At 40.3% G+C, this 23,457-nt stretch overlaps 3 protein-coding genes across 4 annotated transcripts in view; 2 read left to right on the top strand and 1 right to left on the bottom strand.

Annotated features, from left to right (window-relative positions):
* Positions 1 to 315: 315 nt before the first annotated feature.
* Positions 316 to 14,302, top strand: LOC134219874 (polyubiquitin-C-like). The gene is made up of 2 exons (XM_062698762.1): positions 316 to 476; positions 12,006 to 14,302. The coding sequence occupies exon 2, from the start codon at positions 12,007 to 12,009 to the stop codon at positions 14,062 to 14,064; it is 2,058 nt and encodes a 685-aa protein (XP_062554746.1). The 5' UTR covers positions 316 to 476; position 12,006; the 3' UTR covers positions 14,065 to 14,302.
* Positions 14,299 to 17,920, bottom strand: LOC134219875 (uncharacterized). 2 transcript variants are annotated; one of them, XM_062698764.1, is made up of 3 exons: positions 17,823 to 17,920; positions 14,616 to 16,267; positions 14,299 to 14,547 (listed from the first exon to the last, which is right to left on the bottom strand). In XM_062698764.1, the coding sequence occupies exons 2-3, from the start codon at positions 16,253 to 16,255 to the stop codon at positions 14,340 to 14,342; spliced, it is 1,848 nt and encodes a 615-aa protein (XP_062554748.1). In that variant the 5' UTR covers positions 16,256 to 16,267; positions 17,823 to 17,920; the 3' UTR covers positions 14,299 to 14,339. The 2 variants fall into 2 exon arrangements, with proteins under 2 accessions (XP_062554748.1, XP_062554747.1); XM_062698763.1 differs by lacking the exon at positions 17,823 to 17,920 and adding an exon at positions 16,464 to 16,614.
* LOC134219873 (proteasome activator complex subunit 4A-like) overlaps positions 17,012 to 23,457 on the top strand; it is a 29,331-nt gene continuing 22,885 nt past the window's right edge. The window contains exon 1 of the mRNA XM_062698760.1: positions 17,012 to 17,763. Coding sequence (XP_062554744.1) covers positions 17,525 to 17,763 — 239 coding nt within the window. The 5' untranslated portion in view covers positions 17,012 to 17,524. The remainder of the gene's footprint in view (positions 17,764 to 23,457) is intronic.

Below are 23,457 nucleotides of genomic sequence, written 5' to 3'. Positions count from 1 at the left end.
GCCCTCTCATGTTTACAAGAATTTTCCATTGTTCTCAGCTCTCCAGCTGATCATGTTTACACAACAAAACCAGCTGGTGCTTCGATGTTTACATTCAGTCCCATTGTTCTCAATCGAGAACCAATTTGTATGGAACCGCCCCATAGTGGCGTGGAGGCTAGTGGATATGTTTGAAAATTTCATTTGGCATCCCTGGCATAAAAAAATTCGTGGTTTGCTTTCCTATCCCTCCGCGAAAAATACTTTTGTCGGAGTTCCGTTCCGTTAAACGGCGTTGATGGACCGATGGACGAAACGAAGAAGCAGCTGATGTTTTGTTCGATTTTCCGTCGGCCATCATTCAGTTGTCTGCTTGCGAGAAGAACAGTGGTGAAGATATCCAAAGCGAAAAGTGCGTAGTTTCATTCGTGCTGTGAAAAGTTAGCATAAAATCTTGAAATTTGAATAATTTCTGTGCTCTGAAGATTCGCTTAGAGGTAAGTAATAGTATTTTTTCAGTCGAAACTATTTTGTCTGTCGAACTTGAAATTCCAAATTTGTGGTGAGTAAAGGCATATGGTAAAGGTTTATTTTAGGACAATCGAAACAAAGGATAATGGTATTTCGTTTTTTTCATCAGAAAAAAGCGTTTCCGCGATTATATTTTCTTTCCAGAAATGATTTTCATGTAGATTTCGCTTTTTTTCGGATTAGAAAAATGGCGGACATATGGGCAAATTTTTTTATGCTTGAGAACAAAGAGCTAAATTCCAAGATGGCTGATGTTTTCTCTTTTCCATTGGAGTAGATGAACAATTATTATTGGAAAGATGCCTTTAAACTTTGATTTGTAATCCTAACTTTCTAGTTAAGATGCTCCTTCAAGAGCACTTTTCATTAAAATGCTGAATACTCAACGAAAAATCAGTGGAAAATTGTCCATCACAATCTGATGTGTATTGATTTTTCTCATTTTTCTACTAATGTTAGTACTGTTCAATGACTCAGTTCGAGGTAATTTGAAGTTGCTCCGTCATGGTTGGCTTATTGTGAACAAAAAGCTTTCAAGTTCAGGTTCCTTTCTCAATGAACAATGAACGCCAATGAAAGAATAATTTTTCATTATGTAACAATTAAGATTCAAGAAATCCTTTGGAGAAAATAGGCGAATCCAAAAGGAGGTATGTAAATACGTCATTCGACTTTCGCCATTAAACAACGATGTTGAATAGACGAATCCAAGTGAAAATAAAAAGACAAATAACGGTGTTAACTTTTGTCGTTTTCGGTTATTGCTGGGGTAAACCTAGTTCCGCCCGGATCCGCTCTAACAGCGGTCAAAACGTTCGGTTATTTGTTTAGGTTGGATCGCGATCCGCCCTAAATTAATGAGGATAAATAATGACAAATAATCGAGATCCAACAGGTTCTACAATGCATTCAAACACAAACTGTCAAAATGATGTTTATGTTTACGCCGAAGCGAATTCTGACCGTAAAATACACGAATGTGTATTTGGTTAATCGTTTTATTTGTTAAATTATAAAAAAAATCCGTCTTCCACGAAAAATGGATTATTTTTATTGAGTGCTGTCTTCAAGGTCCTTTTTTTCGCCGATTACCTCAGCTCCATTGAAAACAAAATGAGCGTTGAAAATGTAATCTATAAATGCAGTGACGAGCAGGTAGCTGCTACATATTCACTACATATTACGCTTTGTACTGTGTACTTGTGTACTATTATTTATACTAAAATGTCCATTATTGTAGTTCTGTCTGTGAATAATTCGTTGAGGGTAATGGATTTGAAGAAAAGAAAGATAGAGTATTAATAGATTAATAGTTTCTGGTCCATTTCACGTCATTCTACTGCTTCACTTTTACTCAACAACCTAATATAAATCAACTTTGAGCGATTCAATTTTTCGTTTTAAATAACAGGCCCCAAGTCTCAATAATTTTTCATTGGATTTGTTTTACAAAGTGTTCCCATATTTTCTTGTAACATAATTGATAATTCAAATCTACTGTAACACAATCACTGTTATCCAGAACACCACATAGAATCAGCATAATATAGTTTATTGGGAAACACGAATTGGCAAATTTTTCGGCAATGTACCGGAGCGCAGAAATTCAAACTGCCGTCGTCATTCATTCATTTTACCTCGTAATCTCATAAATTTATTGATGGATTAATTGTAATTTTTGAAACTAAACAATTAACAAGAAAAATCTTACTTCTCTCAAAATTCATAAACAAGGAAAAAACACTAATAACCATGATATTCAATAGATAAAATAGTGCTGTCTAATGACTCAGCTCGAACTTAATTGAAGTAGTTCGGACTTACTCGAGAATTGTCAACAATGAGCTGTCAAGCTACTTCGAGTTCTGTTCTCAATGGACGCTCACCAAGCACAAGAAAAATGAATTTGGTATTTTTTTCTGCTTCTTGGGATGCAAGAAAAAACTAACTTTACTGCCTTTGCGGAGTTTCGGCTTAAATTTTGATTTATTTTGACAACAGTCAAAATGTCTAAATCCCGAGCTACCTACTTGCTCGGACTAAACAGCTTGCGATCTGTTTCAAGTGACTTAAAGTAGGTTGGAGTCGGCTGAATGGACGCCAAAAATGCGATTGCAAGCTACTTCGAGCTCTCATAATACTAAGATTAATGCTTCTTCCTCTTCTTATTGGCATTACATCCCCAAGAGCAAGAATAAAGCGTTTTATCAAACCCCCTCGGTGGGGGCCGCAAATCCGAATCAGTTTTTTTTGCAGCTTGTATACAAGTACGGTAGTTTTGTTTTCAAGGCTTGTTATGATTCGAAGAGGTTTTTGCCTCACTTTTATCGTTGTTCGTTATCTATTGAGAGCGATTTCTGCAAACCTTGATCACGATCCTAAAATTCTGTCTAATTAAAAAGTAATAATTGGAGTATTTTAAGGTGATTTTATGCAATCACGGTGTCTCTATGGGGATTTTTTTTTTCAAATCAGTATCTCTGATATACCACCACGCGATGGTCTCCTATTTCAGGTCGTGGGTAAACAAAAATGTTCTATCGGGCGATCTAAAACAATATTCATTTGTTTTGGTATTTTTAGTGCAAACTCCATATCCATTTCCAATCATTACCAAATACATCACCACAAAAAATGATACCCGATGGAACATTTTATAATCGCACTTACGTGAAAGAGGAAAGTCTATACTATCGTGTAGTGGGATTTTCAGAGCAACTCTTGCATGATTTTCGAAAACGTCGTATGCCCAAATGAGAGACTGAATATGTCTCTACGCTCTCTTTCACTAATATCGAAGCTAGTTTTGCATTTATTCAACATTAAGCACAAAGCTTTTCTTCAGATCTCGGTGAAAAATCCAATGTAAATGTTAGTATGGCTTCGTAACAATCAAAAGAGAAAGTAAACAAAGAGAGACTCTTTTTTGGACTTACGACGTTTTCAAAAATCACGCGAGAACTGTTTTTAAATAAGCATCTTTGAACGAAGACACCGTGATAATATGAACATTTGACAACAACCACAAAAATGGATAATTCAAGCTCTATCTGGTAAAAGGGCGAATGTCGCAAGAGAGAATTCCGAATGAAAAATGAATTTCTGTCTTTCTGAACCTTATACAGTCAAACCTCCATGAGTCGATGTTCCATGACTCGATATCGACTCATGGAAGCAAATTATGCCATATTAAAAAATATTTTCTGGGCTACTCTGATGGTCCCTTCAAACAGCTTCCCAAGGATTTCCTATTCCACATCTCGATATTTCCATGAGTCGATGGTCCCTTCAATATCGACTCATGGAGGTTTGACTGTAGACTACAAAACTATTGGACCGATCGGCGTGAAAAATTGTATGGAGAGGTTTTTGGGAAGGGGAAGGTTCTTAAGATGGTTCGAGACCCCTCCCTCCTTTGGAAAGGGAGGCTCCCATACAAATGAAACACCAATTTCTTCATAACTCGATAATTAATCAAGCAGATGGAACCAAATCCGGCATATGGAGGTTTTGGAAGGAAATATATGTTTCTTTGGTGGTTCGAAACCCCTTCCCCTTCTGGAAAGGGGGGCTCCCATACAAATGAAGAAAAAAATTCTGCATAACTCGAGAACTAATAAGAGAATAAACCAATTTTAGGCGAAACAAAGTTCGTCGGGTCTGCTAGTTTTTAATAAAAGTTTTATTAAAGATTACGAACCGACATACAAACCTAATGACAATTTTAAGTAGAAAAATATATTAAGCTCGTTTAGTGGAATGTATTAAACCGTCTAAGACGAATTAAGTACTGTCCATTTAATTCCACCAGTTAATTTTCGTTATCTTTGCAGATACGTATTTCGACCACAACTGTGTGGTCGTCTTCAGTGTCTTGTACTTGACTCGACTTGAAGAAAACAATCGCAACTTACACTATTTATACTACGCTAGGTACCTAATCTAATCTTATTTGCCTACTTTATTTACATATACAGTAAATTACTTTATTGTTTAGGTAGAAACTTGAAGAGCCAAGAGCTGCCATTTCCCTGATCCTTATTCAACAGCGCTGTTTGTACCTGTCGGTGGATTTCCAAACTCTCAGCTACATCGAGTTTCCATGGGGAAGAGACATTTCTTAAGATTTTAATATTTGATGCCGTAATTGGGTGATTTTCCTTATACACATGCTCTGCTACCTTAGATCTAAATTCGTAATGTAATCCCTTATCGTTTTCTCTTTTCGCCTTACTCACTCCCGCCATTTGTTCCTTGAACCTTATATCTAATGATCTTTTTGTTTGGCCTACATAGATTTTTTCACATTGGGAACAACTTATCTTATAAACGCCTGCCTTATTCAACATTTCTACTTTATCCTTCGTTGAACCCAATAGAGGCTTGAGTTGGTTGCTTCTACTGGAGAATACTAGATCGATGCCGAATTTCCTTAGTCGAGGGCGTAGCTGGTTGGTGATGTGTTTATCATATGGGACCGAAACTCTTTTCAGCGGCTCCTCTATCGGTGTCAGCGTTGTATGTCCATTTCGTCGTAGGGTCCTTTTCTTCTTGTTGATGATCGCTCGTATAGTCCTCTCTTGGTATCCGTTGATCATCGCTGTTTCCAAGATGTATTGTAGTTCCTTCGTTTTTCCTTCTTCGCTCAGGGGTATCGTCTGCATCCTGTGGATCATGTGATGAAATGCTGGTTCAAGGAACATATGGCGGAAGTGAGTAAGGCGAAAAGAGAAAACGATAAGGGATTACATTACGAATTTAGATCTAAGGTAGCAGAGCATGTGTATAAGGAAAATCACCCAATTACGGCATCAAATATTAAAATCTTAAGAAATGTCTCTTCCCCATGGAAACTCGATGTAGCTGAGGCAGGGTGTCGACTACCTGGAAAAACCTGGAAAGTCAGGGAAAGTCAGGGAATTTCATTTTGGACCTGGAATGTCAGGGAAAGTCAGGGAATTTTGATAGAGGTCAGGGAAAAAAATCACAAATAATGAAAATTTATAGTGATTTTTTAAAAATTCGAGCAATATACTAAACTAGGATACTTATGACAATGAAACTCTGAACCAATTTTAATCCATTGAAAATGGACCAATAACGGTACTGGAACGTTGGATCAGAATTAATATTGCGTTTTAGCTGGTCATTAGACTGCATAGCCGATAAACAATACTCCGAGACAGTTACAGTCGGCAACCACCTCCACTATCAAGCTATAAGGCTTATTTTGTGTGTGGCCGTGGCTCTTTTCATGTTCCCCATGGTAATCGAGTTTGTTTTTACTAATCTCTAAGCAATAACAGAGGCTTCAAACCCAAATGGTCACTGTTGAGTCCTAATTCAAATAGTTTTTTTAGGTCCCCTTAAATAAATATTTTAGATTATTTAGTTTAAGTGATTTTGTGTAGGAGTAATTTTGAATGTTTTGCAGTTTCCTTATTAGTAGCGTTTGAGTCATGTTCCCATCAAACAAAAGAAGTTCTGAAAATTTGTTCAAATACTTAATCATCAATCGCGAAAGTCATTTCTTATAAAATTATGTTGATGTACTTATGATATAGGATAATTTCATTTAATGCGATCTATCCTGATAAATTTAAATTGCTAATCAACTCTAATGAAAAACCTAATATTTATAGCACATTACCTTTTGATGAAAATGTAACGCCCAAATGCTTGAAAATTATCTAGTGAAAGCAGTCGAAACTGAATCAAATGGCTGAAATAGGTCATAGTTCAGAACCGTTGAACAAACAATCATCAAACTTGTTCAACCTACAACCAACAACTAGGAAGCTTGTTAAATAAACGCCGAATAGTATCTTTGTGGACCTGTGACGGCACTCCACAGCATCGGCATCATCTTCAAACAAGATTCTGTAACTAATGTTTAAAACATTTCTCACTGATACATAAAAAAAAATCCAAAGGATTAAAAAAAGCTGTCTCGATAGTTTTTATCCTGGGGCTCCTCGATGGATGTTCAGTAGATTTTGTACTAAAGCTCCGATCCGAAAACTTGGTAAATTGTATGGTATTTACTCAAATTTGAATTGAATGTTTTCGTGAAGGGATTCATATGAAAAATTTGCCGAGGAATCTTCAAACATATTTCCACGAGTTCTTCGAAAAATTCTATTAGATGTTCCTTCATTGCTTGTTGTCGTTGTCTGACATTCAATTCAGACCAAATTATTTAAAGTATTGCAGTGGTTAGAATGTTTGCTGGACTTACTGTAAATGCTGCATTGATATATCTGAGCTTGTAGAGATTGATCCGTTACTATTTTTAGAAGTCGATAATATCCACAGAGAGTGAAGAAAAATACTTGAGAGCCAATGGAGGTTTCTGGTGTGTTCTCTGAGGAGGTGTTCTCGAGAATACCTAATCCGTAAAATTTCTCACCGGCTTTAGAAGGATTTCTAGAAGGTTCCACGACTGTTTGTATTATTATTATTATTTCAGACTAAGGCCGAAGTGGCCTGTGCGGTATGTAAGAGTCTTCTCCATTCGGCTCGGTCCATGGCAACACGTCGCCAGCCACGCAGTCTACGGAGGGTCCGCAAGTCATCTTCCACCTGATCGATCCACCTTGCCCGCTGCGCACCTCGCCTTCTTGTGCCCGTCGGATCGTTGTCGAGAACCATTTTCACCGGGTTATTGTCCGACATTCTGGCTACGTGCCCGGCCCACCGCAGTCGTCCGATTTTCGCGGTGTGAACGATGGATGGTTCTCCCAACAGCTGATGCAACTCGTGGTTCATTCGCCTCCTCCATGTACCGTCCGCCATCTGCACCCCACCATAGATGGTACGCAGCACTTTCCTTTCGAAAACTCCGAGTGCGCGTTGGTCCTCCACGAGCATCGTCCAGGTCTCGTGTCCGTAGAGGACTACCGGTCTAATGAGCGTTTTGTAGATGGTCAGTTTGGTACGGCGGCGAACTCTATTCGATCGAAGCGTCTTGCGGAATCAAAGTATGCACGATTTCCAGCCACTATACGCCTCCGAATTTCTCTGCTGGTATCATTTTCGGCAGTCACCAGTGAGCCCAAGTACACAAATTCTTCTACCACCTCGATTTCATCACCACCGATGCCAACTCGCGGTGGGTGGCTCACATTGTCTTCTCTTGAACCTCTTCCTATCATGTACTTCGTCTTCGACGTGTTGATGACTAGTCCGATCCGCTTGGCTTCCCTCTTCAGTCTGATGTAGGCTTCCTCCATCTTCTCAAAGTTACGTGCCATAATATCTATGTCGTCAGCGAATCCAAATAGCTGGATGGACTTATTGAAAATTATACCACTCATGTTAATCCCTGCTCTTCGTATTACCCCTTCCAAAGCGATGTTGAATAGCAGACACGAAAGACCATCACCTTACCGTAACCCTCTGCGGGTTTCGAATGGACTCGAGAATGCCCCTGAAACTCGAACTATGCACATCACCCGATCCATCGTCGCCTTGATCAACCGTGTCAGTTTATCCGGAAATCCGCGTTCGTGCATTAGCTGCCATAGCTGGTCCCGATCGATTGTATCATATGCGGCTTTGAAGTCGATGAATAGATGATGTGTGGGCACGTTGTATTCGCGGCACTTCTGCAGTACTTGGCGAATGGCGAACACCTGGTCCGTGGTGGAGCGTTCGCCCACGCCGCCTGGTACTGCCCCACGAACTCCCTTGCAATTGGTGCTAGTCGACGGCATAAAATTTGGGAGAGTACCTTGTAGGCGGCGTTCAGCAATGTGATTTCGCGGTAGTTGCTACAATCCAGCTTATCGCCCTTTTTGTAGATGGGACACGACACCTTCCATCCACTCCTGCGGCAAAACTTCCTCCTCCCAAATCTTGGTAATGACCCAGTGCAGCGCTCTAGCCAGTGCCTCACCACCGTGTTTAAATAGCTCTCCTGGTAGTTGGTCAACCCCAGGGGCTTTGTTGTTCTTCAGCCGGCCAATCTTCTCCTGGATTTCCTGGAGATCCGGGGCCGGTAGAATTATGTCCTGCGCGCGTTCCTCTAGGTCCATCACCATACCGCCATCTTCGTCTGCCACATCGCCATTCAGGTGCTCTTCGTAGTGCTGCCGCCACCTTTGGATCACCTCACGCTCGTTCGTAAGAAGGTTCCCGTTTATGTCCTTGCACATATCAGGCTGTGGCACGTGGCCCTTACGTGAACGGTTCAACTTCTCATAGAACTTTCGTGTGTTATTAGTGCGGTACAGTTGCTCCGTCTCTTCACGGTCTCGATCTTCTTGCTGACGCTTTTTCCTCCGGAAAATCGAGTTTTGTCTGTTCCGCGCCTGTTTATATCGTGCCTCATTCGCCCTCGTGCGGTGTTGCAGCAATCTCGCCCATGCTGCATTCTTCTCTTCTACTAACTGCTCACATTCGCCGTCATACCAGTCGTTTCTCAGATCCGGGGGCACCGTGCCAAGTGCAGCGGTTGCGGTGCTACCAATGGCGGATCGAATATCTCTCCAGCCATCTTCAAGAGACGCTGCGCCTAGCTGCTCTTCCGTTGGGAGTGCCACTTCCAGCTGCTGCGCGTATTCTTGGGCTAGCCTACCGTCTTGTAGCCGCCCAATGTTAAGCCGCGGCGTCCGACTTCGACGCGTGTTGTACACCGTCGAGAGTTTTGAGCGCAGGCAAACTGCAACGAGGTAGTGGTCGGATTCAATATTCGCACTGCGGTAAGTGCGGACGTTCGTGATGTCGGAGAAGAATTTACCGTCGATTAGAACGTGGTCGATTTGGTTTTCCGTTTCTTGGTTAGGTGATCTCCATGTGGCCTTGTGGATATTTTTGCGGGGAAAGAAGGTGCTTCGGACTACCATTCCGCGGGAGGCTGCGAAGTTTATGTTTACGACTGTTTGTAAAGAGTTCAAAAGTCGTGTAAAAATACAAGAGTTTACACAAATTTCCAGAAAGATAATGATGATGAAAGATAATAATGATAATGAAAGATAAAACTTCAACGATTTGAAGAAGTCGGTCAGTAGTCATGGATGTCTATTATGACTCCGTGAGAATTCCCAATGGTGGATGAAGGCACCAGAAAACTTATAACATTAATTGGAGCCAATTTTGGAAAGATGTGAATTATGAAAATCTTTCAGAAGCTATGCGCATTTACTTGAATCTTTGTGAACGACCAGAATTACCTACGATATTCTACAAATCCCTAATGTTCTGTTTCTAGAAGTGATGAGGCTTCCAGTATCTCAGGAACTCATATTAACTTCAATGATTCACACATGCAGATATATTCATACGCTTCTAGGAATTAAAAAAAAATAATCTCTGGATTTTTTTGAGGAATGGTCTGGAAAGTCAGGGAAAGTCAGGGAATTTTATTCTCAAATTTGAGTCGACACCCTGTGAGGGTTTGGAAATCCACCGACAGGTACAAACAGCGCTGTTGAATAAGGATCAGGGAAATGGCAGCTCTTGGCTCTTCAAGTTTCTACCTAAACAATAAAGTAATTTACTGTATAGGTAAATAAAGTAGGCAAATAAGATTAGATTAGGTACCTAGCGTAGTATAAATAGTGTATGTTGCGATTGTTTTCTTCAAGTCGAGTCCAGTACAAGACACTGAAGACGACCACACAGTTGTGGTCGAAATACGTATCTGCAAAGATAACGAAAATTAACTGGTGGAATTAAATGGACAGTACTTAATTCGTCTTAGAATTTTAAGTAATTCATCCCCATGTTTACATTGCATTTATCTCCCTGTCCATGGATAAGGGGCTTGACGTTGATATTTCAAGTGTCTTAAAAAGATTTTTATTTTATTTTTATTTTTGTTGTTTAATAGAGTGCTTTTTTCAAACAAAGGTTAAGTTCAAAACTAAATTAAAAATTGAGATATTTTTCCATTTTTATATCTCCTTCACAAGAATATCGTTATTTTAATGGTAATGGTTTGAAAATAAGCTCCGTAGAGAAACTTTTATCACATCTTACTTAAATAAGGTCAACAGTTATACCAAACACTTGAGGTACCATGCCTCCAAGTTAACTAATGGTTAGTGTCGCACGATCTAACAACAACTGCCTATTGGTAAATTTGGAGGTGCCGGCAGGGCTCAGTAGGGGTCTAACTAACATAACTCTAATACTAACAAGACCCTGAAACAAACGCTTATCCAAATAGCATACATCTATTTATACTTGTAGTAGTAGCTAACAATAATTCATTTTGTACCCGTATAGCTGAAGTAGAATTTTAGTAGTGAAAAGTAGAATTTGTAGATTTATTAATTTGGCATTGGAGATAGTGAATGTATCTATTATATCTTCTCGATGATCTTTTTATTTTAGTCTCTCTAGCTGCATGGATCAACGCAAAAAAACTGTTTCTCTCTTCCTTCTATTAGGTTAGTTAGAAAAATTAGCGGATATATAGGGGACATGACTTAGTGTTTCTCGTATTAAGACAAATTCGCTGACCTTTACCTTATAATAAAATAAATGACCGATAGTAAAATAAATGACTGAAATTTAAAGATATCAAATAAATAATAAAAACGAAAATAAATACATGACCATCGGTGGACAGAAAGACAAGAGACAGAGTTCTGTTTAGAATAGTTAATTGAGACCATTGCACTCACAAGATAGAGAATAACTAGTACCACTATTATTGCTACAAGACTAATAACTTGACCACTTACGGAAATGAGGATAGACCATATGATGCGTTCATCCACTATTATATTGAATATTGTATACCCTGAATCTGAATAACTGAATTTTAGACCTCATTATTTTAATAAATAATAAAGGTTTGAATATTAGAAAAGGGAATAGAACTTGACCAAAAAAAAAGCAATTACGGAACAACTGGACAGAAATTTTGTATAATGATCACTATTAGACTACTGAAACTTTAACATATGACATTACTGTGACTGATAGGATACAATTAACTCGACGACGTATTGACAAACATCCGATACTCAACCGTGTTAAAATAAGGAAGCTCTTCAATGTGTCCATTTATTACAATAGTACTTAAATTAATCTATTTTGAAACTACCCTACCAGAATGATATCATTACATCTTTATTCGAAATTGTTACTTGGAAATGGCAACAGTACCACCCGTTGTCAACATAGACTACTATTAGGTATTGAATGTCGGCTCCAAGTAACTAATAATTAAATTTACATGTTAACTACTTATTCAGAAAACATCTATGTGCATGTTGAGCTTCCATTATTTGTTCAATTTATAATTGACAGACTGTAGATAGAAAGAATAATGTATCGGTATGATCACAATACAAACCCAGGCCGCAGTGACCTAGTGAGCAACATAGCTTGAGTCGTCTGCTAGTATTGTGTATCACATGAAGAGCCCAGCCGAGATACCAGTCTATTAAGACTACAACTGGTCAACTCTCGAAAAAAAAAAAAAAAAAAAAAAATGTTTACATTGCATTTATCTACATTTAATTCTTAATTTTTCATTACAGAATGCAGATTTTCGTCAAAACCCTGACCGGCAAGACCATCACTTTGGAGGTCGAACCTTCGGATACCATCGAGAATGTGAAAGCCAAGATCCAGGATAAGGAAGGCATCCCTCCAGACCAACAGCGTTTGATCTTTGCTGGTAAGCAGCTTGAGGACGGTCGAACTTTGTCCGACTACAACATCCAGAAGGAGTCAACCCTTCATTTGGTCCTGCGTCTGCGTGGTGGTATGCAGATCTTCGTGAAGACCCTGACCGGAAAGACCATCACTCTGGAGGTCGAACCCTCGGATACCATCGAGAACGTGAAGGCTAAGATCCAGGACAAGGAAGGCATTCCTCCAGATCAGCAGCGTCTGATCTTTGCCGGTAAGCAGCTCGAGGATGGCCGTACCCTATCCGATTACAACATCCAGAAGGAGTCTACCCTTCATCTGGTCCTGCGTCTGCGTGGTGGTATGCAGATCTTCGTGAAGACCCTGACCGGTAAGACAATCACTCTGGAGGTCGAACCGTCGGACACCATCGAGAATGTCAAGGCCAAGATCCAAGACAAGGAAGGAATCCCTCCAGATCAGCAGCGTCTGATCTTCGCCGGTAAGCAGCTCGAGGACGGTCGTACATTGTCCGACTACAACATCCAGAAGGAGTCAACTCTTCATTTGGTCCTGCGTCTGCGTGGTGGTATGCAGATTTTCGTGAAGACCCTGACCGGTAAGACCATCACTCTGGAGGTCGAACCCTCGGATACCATCGAGAACGTGAAAGCTAAGATCCAGGACAAGGAAGGCATTCCTCCAGATCAGCAGCGTCTGATCTTCGCCGGTAAGCAGCTCGAGGATGGCCGTACCCTTTCCGATTACAACATCCAGAAGGAGTCTACCCTTCATCTGGTCCTGCGTCTGCGTGGTGGCATGCAGATCTTCGTAAAGACCCTGACCGGAAAGACCATCACTCTGGAGGTCGAACCGTCGGACACCATCGAGAATGTCAAGGCCAAGATTCAAGACAAGGAAGGAATCCCTCCAGATCAACAGCGTTTGATCTTCGCCGGTAAGCAGCTCGAGGATGGTCGTACTTTGTCCGACTACAACATCCAGAAGGAGTCAACTCTCCATTTGGTTCTGCGTCTGCGTGGTGGCATGCAGATTTTCGTGAAGACCCTGACCGGTAAGACCATCACTCTGGAGGTCGAACCCTCGGATACCATCGAGAACGTGAAGGCTAAGATCCAGGACAAGGAAGGCATTCCTCCAGATCAGCAGCGTCTGATCTTCGCCGGTAAGCAGCTCGAGGATGGCCGTACCCTATCCGATTACAACATCCAGAAGGAGTCTACCCTTCATCTGGTCCTGCGTCTGCGTGGTGGCATGCAGATCTTCGTGAAAACCCTGACCGGAAAGACCATCACTTTGGAGGTCGAACCGTCGGACACCATCGAGAATGTCAAGGCCAAGATCCAAGACAAGGAAGGAATCCCTCCAGATCAGCAGCGTCTGATCTTCGCCGGTAAGCAGCTCGAGGACGGTCGTACATTGTCCGACTACAACATCCAGAAGGAGTCAACTCTTCATTTGGTCCTGCGTCTGCGTGGTGGTATGCAGATTTTCGTGAAGACCCTGACCGGTAAGACCATCACTCTGGAGGTCGAACCCTCGGATACCATCGAGAACGTGAAGGCCAAGATCCAGGACAAGGAAGGAATCCCTCCAGATCAACAGCGTTTGATCTTTGCTGGTAAACAGCTCGAGGACGGTCGTACTTTGTCCGACTACAATATTCAGAAGGAATCTACCCTCCATCTGGTTCTGCGTCTGCGTGGTGGCATGCAGATTTTCGTGAAGACCCTGACTGGAAAAACCATCACTCTGGAGGTCGAACCGTCGGACACCATCGAGAACGTTAAAGCTAAAATCCAGGACAAGGAAGGCATCCCTCCAGACCAACAGCGTTTGATTTTCGCTGGCAAGCAGCTCGAAGATGGACGTACTCTTTCCGACTATAATATCCAAAAAGAATCTACACTTCACCTTGTCCTTCGTCTTCGCGGTGGAAACTGAATCAAAGCGCCGAGTAAAATGTGGACAATTGTCACAACATTTTAAACTTTCATCTATCTTAATAAATATTGGAATTTTTCTCGGTGTCTAAATCCTTTACATATTCCTCGTAAAATTGCAAGTAGTAGAAACATAGAAAGCACCCCAAATCCCAGAACATAACGCAGTTTCTTCATCAATGTAGTGCTTTCTCTCTTGTAACGGTTTTTGATGAATAAATAAAACGCTAGAAAATGAACTTTGGTATCTAATTTATTCTTTATCTTTCCGAAAGTTCACTGCACGGAATTGATCTTCGTTCGTATTTCCCTTTCCAAGAATGGTAATCTCTCCGCTTCTGGCAAGTTAGTCCATATGTGATAAGAAATAGGCACAACAGACACACCAAGCGCTTCGACAGTACGGATGTGCATTGCAAACCTACCTCGGAGTCTGTTAATATTCATCGCGTAGTAACTCTTCGGTAAACACAGGACGACGGCTCTGTTGAAAGTAAAAAGGATATTTACAGACACTGGTGAAAGGCATGTTTGTTCTAACGCGAGACTTACACTTGATTTCCTCTACCGGTGAGGTCCTCTATGCGGGCAGCACGTTGCTCGTCATCTTGCAGAATCGGCTGTTTCACAATGCGGCCATCCCGATCAAACACCATTACGTGGTCCAACACGTGACCATAGTCGGAAGTGACCTGGGAAAGAACACTGCCTTCCTCTCCGAAAATCATCTCCAAAGGTTTTTGGAGCGGTAGCTCGTTGTTCTGCAGTAACAGCACAGTAGCCTTTTCGGTGTAACGTTTGTCCGGTAGTGGTCCATCGTATTCCGGAAAGAGCAGCCTAAGCGTTTGGAACAGCTCCAACAATTGGAAGTGATCGACAATATTGGTTCGCTGCATACTTTGTTCCACGGCGGTCGGTTCTAGATAATGTTGCAGTATCGACTTGTTGAATATGTCCAATGACAAGAGTTCCAAATTGTACCGAATCCAAGGAATGGAAGGATTCATTATGGATGAGTTCCGGGCAATTTCCGACTTTATAGAATCCCAGTTGTTGGGTCGATAGTCAGCATTCGAGAATGCAGCCACGATTGTAATAATACCTGCACTAGGGACAATCGAGAGATTGTCAGCTTTGGATCCCATATAATCCAGCAGTGGAACGTGTAGGAATGCGATCTTGTTCAACTTCTTCTGGAAATAGAGTGCATTGATGAACCCCATATCATGGTCTACCACATATTGGGCGCATCGCTTGAAATATGCGTCGTTGAAGAACATTGGGAACTTGTCGATATTTTTCTCAACAATTCTTTTCATGATGAAATCGATTGTTTTAAAATTAATTTCATCGAGTTTCTCAATCAAGGTTTGGTATACGTTGTCCAACAATTTCACATGCAAGGGCTCAAGTGTGTTGAAGCCAGTTAGCGCTTTTAGGACATCCGCAGCCTGTAATCCGGTCAGGTTGGTACCGTGCAGAACCAACGCACTGACTACATTCGTGACGCAACGATCGGATACCCGATGCTGAGAAATGACCTCAATGAGATCGACCAGCTGTTGGACATTGTCGTGGTCCATTTTGTATGAGATTTGAATTTGCAGCAACATTGGTAATGCCAGTTGTAATGCTTCAACTAGAGGGCTGCGATCCATCTTCTTCAAAATGAAATTCAAGAACACGATATGATCGAGTGTGACGTCGTTAATCTGATGACGGAGTAGATGTAGGAATATGGTCATTATCTCGCTGTTGGACCGGACTCCAAAATACGTGAGAATCTTCAGGCTTTCCGTGACATCATTTATCATAAACCCACGTGCTTCGTATTTTAGCGCTTTGCAAAGTTCGGCGAAACGCGGATGTTTTAGGACATCCATCCGCTGGATGCTGGTGTTACCGATCTTGTGGAGTTCGAACAGAGTTTTGAGCGCCGTCAGTGTGACCACCCGGCGATCCAGTCTGCGTTTGTCTAATGCGGGCATAAGCTCCAATACTTCTTTAGCATCTTTGGTGTTCTTCAGTTGGTTCAAATATGACTCGGTTTGCGTTTGAATAGTGGAACTGATGCTGGGTGCAGATTCAAAATGCAAATCTTTGCAGAGGGGGTGTGATGTGAAAACGAAAGTGCGGTTTATCACGGGCACTTCAAATGATTTTACCGCCTGAGAAAGTATACGTCGCAACATGTTGGCAGGATGCTGTAAAAATATAAATTATGTTAATTTTTAATAAATATCGATAAAGAAGAATACAGATCTATTCTTCTTTACTGATATTACATCCTACAACTGAGACATTGGGCTACCGCGACCCTGGGACAAGAAGATAGATTGGGCGACCTTACTGCCGCGAAGCAATGAAAAGCTGGATAAATATTTTACCAAGGTATCATACCTATAATCAAATGCCTTTAACTTTTAAGTGATCCTCTTGAACTGCTAGGGATCTTCCTGAACAGAATCCTCACAATTTAAGGACTTTTCCACGATGTTCAGGTCAAACATTCCACTTTCAGGAAAGGTGCTAGTATGACATATTATCACAGGGGGTCCACAAATTATAAATTTTAGCTGTAGTACACATGATGCGTCTCTCTACATTGACGACACGTGCGTCTTTTAAACCGCATTTATGATAGTAGAATCGACAAAAATTGACTATCACAGTGTCTTTTAAATATTTTGCCACATTTTGCCTTGAGCCATTCATCTGCACTCTTACTATAACTTTACAGATATGTATTCACTCGATATGGATCACTCGACTCCACTTAATTCTATTAAAAAAATAATATCTGATTTTCGAAATTTTATTTTGATATTTTGAGATATAGGTCAAAAATCCAGTTCAGCTGAACAACCGTGTAATGCTCACTGCAGGGATGTCCACGTGACAGTTTTTCTCAACAGCTTGCTGGCATTTCAATGTTGCTGCCAACACTGCTAAAATGTCGGACGTAATGACTTTTCATTGCGACGAGTACACCACAGTTTGCGCTAGTCAGCAGATTTAAATACAAATTCTATTCGGTTTATTTCCTGTTTTGTGCAATTTTCTGCAATAATCGGGTGCAGCGCGAGTAACACGAGTGAATATCGTTGAAGAAACAGGTGGTGGGAGTGATTAGAAGTCATAAATTAGAAAAGTTCGAACGGTACACTAGCTTCGATGGTGGGCCCCAATCTACGCGACGAGGAAGGAAAGTGAAAAATCTCATTGTGCTTGGTGCTCCACAAAGGGGCTGTTGTGTGTTTAGAAGCAGCTGTGACTTGGTGGGGGAACTACATAGATACTTCTGTTTGGGTGAGTGGTTAAGAAGTTGAACTGGTGATAAATATTTTTCCGAAGAGTGACTTGGCGATTGTTGAGTATAGGGTTAGGAAGTGCTGAAACATTTTCTCAAACCACGAAGTGAGAGGTTAGCTTGAAAAAGCATAGCAAAAGGTTAAGAAACAATGGATGACGAAAGTAGCGACAGCTTGGAGTTGAGCCGGAGTAAGCGGAATGAGCGAATTGAGAAACTGGGATTCCGTCCGCAAAAGGAACTTTTCTGTAACAAGTTTCTGCCGTATGCGGACAGACTGGATGATGAATCTCAGGCCATGCTGGAAAACATCAAGAACAATCTCGGCAAGGCGGCCGCTATGCGAGAGATCACACCCGGGGTATCGATCTACGTTGCGCGACTGATGAAGTAAGTAGAACGCTGTTTTGCACGTTCATGAAAATGAAATGCAAATTTATTGTACTCACATTTTCGTTCCTGATGTAATTATTTTAGACCTTTATGACACTCGCGACTTTTTGGCTTCGTGTTTTTCCTTGTCATGATCAGGGATGCCAGATTTTTTTTCAGCTCAAAATTAAATATTTTTGTGAGATTATAATTTGGAATTCGCATGAAGAGAACTGAAACGTACTTAGTGATATATTAAAAATTATGTCCAACGTTTTTCGACATTTTCAATCCCCTCCCCCTACTGACTATAATTAATGAGCTTCATGGCAAAACAAAGGTGCGGGATTGCCAATCCGAAGATGGCGAGTACGATTCTCCGTCCGCTCTAGAATGTTCGGGTGGGAAACATTGTCGACACCCTGGGCATAGTGTATCCATTGTATACTTGCCACACAAGATACATACTCATGCATTGGCGAGCGTATAAGCATAAAGCTTTCAATTAATAACTGAGGAAATACTTTATTGAAGAAGAAGAATCTTTTAACTTTTGTTCAAAGTTGAGATGCACATGGAATGAGATAAAATATGAAAAAGTTACATCTTGTAGGTTGATCACCATTTGTCAAGTTAACCTAAGACGCGTCTTTTCCCAGTCCGGTATAATTGAGTTAATAAAACACACTACCTTTCCAGGATTTGCAGTCCAAATATCTCCTGGTTGCATAAAGCCACTATTAAGAAATTTAGATCTACCCTTGTACAATGCATCACAACTGCAAAGCAGATGTTCCGAGGTTTCACGTTCCATGTTACAGAAACGACAGATATCATTCAGGCCAATATTTTTCAAGTGATATCTGCTCGGGCAGTGTCCGGTTATTAGGTCAGTGAAGGGGCAAAGAGCTCTCTTGCTGAGCTCCAAGAGCTTTTCGGTTACTTTAACATTGGGAATTATAAATCTCTTTGATTGAGCACACTTTTCGGCAACCAACCAGTTGGTAATCAACCTTTGTGCTTTCCAGGATTTCAATTCCATTTTTATAGTACAGTATGATATCCCGCAGAAAGGTTCTGGGCCAATAAACTGTGTGTTTGAACCTTGTTTTGCAAGCTCGTCTGCCTTTTCATTACCTCCAATGCCACAGTGTCCTGGAACCCAGTACAGATTTACGGAGTTCTCTTGGCACACTTTTCGCAATGAAAGAATGCAGTCCCTGAGCAGTTTTTATGTACATTTAAAGCTACTCAATGCTCAATGCAATGTGAAGATACAAATATTTGCATATCAATATTTATTCTCTACACAGATATTAGCATATTGCATTATAGCAAAAATCTCCGCTTGGAACACCGTTGGATAGTTTCCCATTGCCACTGAGATCGATATCCCAGGGCCGAAGATTCCTGCTCCCGTTTTTGTTCCTATTTTTGAGCCATCTGTGTAGAATTTTATGGAACTGTCCCGAACAGTGGGACCTCCGACTTCCCAGTCCATACGTGATGGCTCACGTATGTTATAAGGAATGTCAAAGTTCTCCACAGGTTTCATCCAGTCTCCACTCATATTCATCACTGACCCATATTGAAAATTTTGTTAGATACTCAAGTGGCCCACTAAATCGCCTGACTTGAATAACTTCAATCGTTTAAGTTTTTGCATATTCTTTTCCGCTTCTAACTGCACGAATTCATACAATGGTAGCAGATTTAGAATTGCATCTAACGATTTTGAAGGAGTGCTACGCATCGCTCCCGTTATAGCAATGAACACTAGCCTTTACAGTTTTGTCAGCATCTTCCGTGCAGTAGTCTCTTTTGTTTTTGGCCACCATACAAGAGCAGCACATGTCAGTTTTGGACGAATAATGGAAGTGTAAATCCACTTTATCATTTTTAGTCTTAAGCCCCATTTTCTTCCAAATGTTTTATAAAAAACCCAGATTAATCAACCTAGCGGTGATGGCGCCTTTCTCGCGTAAAAAGGTAATAAATGTAGCCTTTACGCTTACACCTCGATGATGTACAAGAAAGGCAAAACAGTTACACCGTCTAATGTTATGATAGAAAATTTACACTAGTAGACGACAGATGGCGCTGCCAAAAGTTTCTCGAATATATGTTCGAATTTTGACTTTCGGACAATTTCATAGTATTGTGAAACTGGACGAAGAGCATACTTACGCCTAAATGCGTGCAACACGAGCATCATTATAGTACAATGAAACTCTTAATGGGAGCAAGCCACGGATAAACTTCATAAATATTCATAGATGCAAGGCATTTTTCATAACACATTATTGTTCTATGTGACTATGTCTCATCATTATTTTAATATTAGAGTAGAGTGGGGCAAGAGTGCGCGTGGGGTAAGAGTACGTTTTCGATTTTTTGAAGTAATAAAAAAAAAGATAAACTAGCAGCACTGCATCAGTTTGACAGGTATTCTGGCCAACTATTATCATGTGTAATTGTAAACGATTTGAATAAACAACAAGGGTGATATGGAGTTAGATAATTTTTTGGTCATTTTGCTAAAAATAATTGGATTTCCGCAATTAGTATTTCATTGCCATATATAAGTTCAATCAGGTGAACATTATACCATTTCGATAACCTATTGTATAGAATACTTTATGGTACAGAACACCAATCCGATTGGTTTTCCAAGAAGTCAAAACCATTACTTGAATAATTTTTGGGACTGTGGGGAAAAAGTACGCAGGAACCGGTGGGGCAAGAGTACGCATATGAATTTTTAAATGATGATGTCAAACCCGTATCTCCGGTCGAAATAAGACTTCTTCCAAAGCGTAAAGATCCACAACTAAGAAAAAAGGGACAGAATTCGAAATTATCACAAGTTTTTAGGATAAGTTGAAGTAATTCGGTGTTAGAAAGGATTTAGCGAACAAAGCACTGAAGCGAAATAATGAAATTGTATTAGGACTTGTTGTACACCTAAACATAGTACGAAAACACAATTTCATCTAAATGATAATTTCATTTAATCAGAAGAAACATTCATAAATTACGCAACGTTTAGCTGGGAGGGGTTGCAAGATGTGTGACGATCCATATAATTTTAGAGGATTCACACAAATAGTGTAAGATAGGGGGAGGGGTGATGAAATAGCCAAATTTTACGTTACGTGATTGGTGGACTTTCTTTAAGGAAAATGCCTTTGTATACGCCACGCGAAACCTGATATATATTTTTACCTCTGTAGTTTTTTGTATATATAAAAAACAATGGTTTTTCGTATGAAAGTGCAAATTTTTAGGACCCCCTCCCCCTTTAAGAGTTGCGTAATCTTTAAACATTCCTTAATATATGCTCATTAAACATCAATTCAATGTTATTAACTCTTATTTGTGTAAATATATACTTGAAGCACATGATTGGATAAATGCGTACTCTTACCCCACCTGATGCGCACTTTTACCCCACCGGTGGGGTAAGAGTTCGTTTTTAACTTGTCTTGCAATAAGGGTTCTACTAAAACGAATCTCAATAATTTCAATATTTTTTTTTCCACTGGGTAACATAAAGGAAGAGCATATGAATCATCGACACAGATTTGATATGCAGAAGCTTGCTTCATAAGGGCCACATGATCGATTGAAAACTAAGTGCGTACTCTTGCCCCACTCTACTCTATCTATTTTTTTGAAATTCGCAATTATTATGAAATTCAGTAGTGATCAATAGCGTTTTAGTCTCTGTCGGATGCAACTTATTGCAAGAAAATCGGTTAAGAGTTTCTATGTGAAAATTTGGCTAATGTTTTTTTATGGCATTTTGTGCACACACACACGCACACACGGACAGACAGACATTTGTTCAGCTCATCGAGCTGAGTCGAATGGTATATAACACTATGGGTCTCCGGGACTTCTATCAAAAGTTCGAATTTGGAGTGAAATGATAGCCTTTCGGTACAACTATGTTGTACGAGAAAGGCAAAAATGCTACTAAAATCTCAAAAAATATTTGTTCCGTGACGGGATGAAAGTGTGCATTACCTGCTTTATTTTTGTGTTTATTACCACTTTCAACTCGGTGAATTAAAAGAATATGACTAATTTATCGACAAATCACTATTCTTCACATACAACAGTACTGACCCGATTTTGTCACTCCCCGATTTTGTCTACCCCCGATTTTATCACGTTTTCGACCCGATTTTATCACGTCCCGATTTTGTCACGTTTTCGACCCGATTTTGTCACCCCAAAAAAATTTGTTAATTCTTTTTATTTTCGTAAATAATACCAAAAACAACGTTGATTTTCATGAACTAACTTTCACCGCCTGTAGTTTATTACGAACGACTTCTGAGTACCTGGGAAGTATTCTGTAAGCAATTTCGACAAGAAATAACGGGTACCGTTCACGTATTTGGCCTTTCCAAGGCATAAAATGATTCATATTTGTGGAATGAATTAAAAAAAATGAAAATATTTTTTTTCCAATTTTGTCACATACCCTGTTTTATCACCCCAAAATTCACCAGGGGGGTGACAAAATCGGGATATTACTGTATATCTATTAACATAATTTAGAAATATTAATTTTAAAATAAAGCGCAACATCCTTTCATGACTGCCTTCCAAGCGGAATTGATCAAAGAAACCACGATGTTTTCATTTGGTCGCCTGAAATAGAAATAGGCGCTTTGCTCTCTGTCTTATGACGATCATGAGCTTTTTCAGTACTGCTCTTGATAGCTAAACACCTTCCGAAACTGCAGCACTTGAAGCAATGTCCCCAGCTTCAATGGAAGACGTTGCAACGGTTACCTGTTTCGTTTCTTACTCGACCATGCTACAGCATTTCCAAAAACTTTGAAAACGTATCCAATTGACGGTTCTGTAGATCCATATGCGTGAATTGCAAATACTTTGATTTGGATCCTCTCATATATCGTACGATGCGTTTGAGGCATTGCCAATGAACTGGTGTGGGGTTTTGTTGATAACATCCTAGGAATCCGACCGGAAATATAAATTAGGACTAGTGCACAGCATGATGTACATTTTCGTTCCCAACAGTTTAACGATATGGCTCCTTTGTAGCTTCACAATCTCGAGAAATATTCAAGTCTTTTTATCTGTAGGTGTCTAGGATTGCAATCCGATATTTTGAACATTTATCAATGTTCCTTTCTTTACTCGTGTAATTAGCTTCTAAACTGCTCCACATGTCAATTGCAGTACCCTTTTCGCGGACGATCTCAAGCCACTCGTCCGACAAACAGCCCACTAGTAACGCTTTTGTAATCCTATCCATTTCTTCGAACTTGACCTTCTCTGCTTCTACTGCCAGAATCACTCCGGTGAGAATTTTCGTTGTTTCCAAAATGTCTTGAAGAGTTCCTTTCTTGTTCCCTTCTTCGCCTTTCCTGCCTGCTTCCCCCAACCAATAGTGGACCCTCCAGCCATTTTTGCATTATTACAGCACAATGTAAACATTTTGCTATGAAATTCCATCAGAAGAACCTACCTCACAGTCCTATGATTTGATTACATGCATTAGAAATGCTATGGAAAGTAAAATTGGATGATTTTTTTTACAGTTCTATGAAAAATAAACACGAAAGTATCCATTATAGGAATATTTTGGGAAGTCCATAATAGGGATGAAGAACGTCCCGAAATGGAACATAAAAATCAAATGAAGTGTCGACTATAGGTCATTGCGCGCGG

Source organism: Armigeres subalbatus, chromosome 3, assembly GCF_024139115.2.
Source record: "Armigeres subalbatus isolate Guangzhou_Male chromosome 3, GZ_Asu_2, whole genome shotgun sequence".
Classification (NCBI taxonomy): domain Eukaryota; kingdom Metazoa; phylum Arthropoda; class Insecta; order Diptera; family Culicidae; genus Armigeres; species Armigeres subalbatus.
Note: the sequence above shows the minus strand (reverse complement) of the source record. Positions and strands in the feature narration are given on the sequence as shown.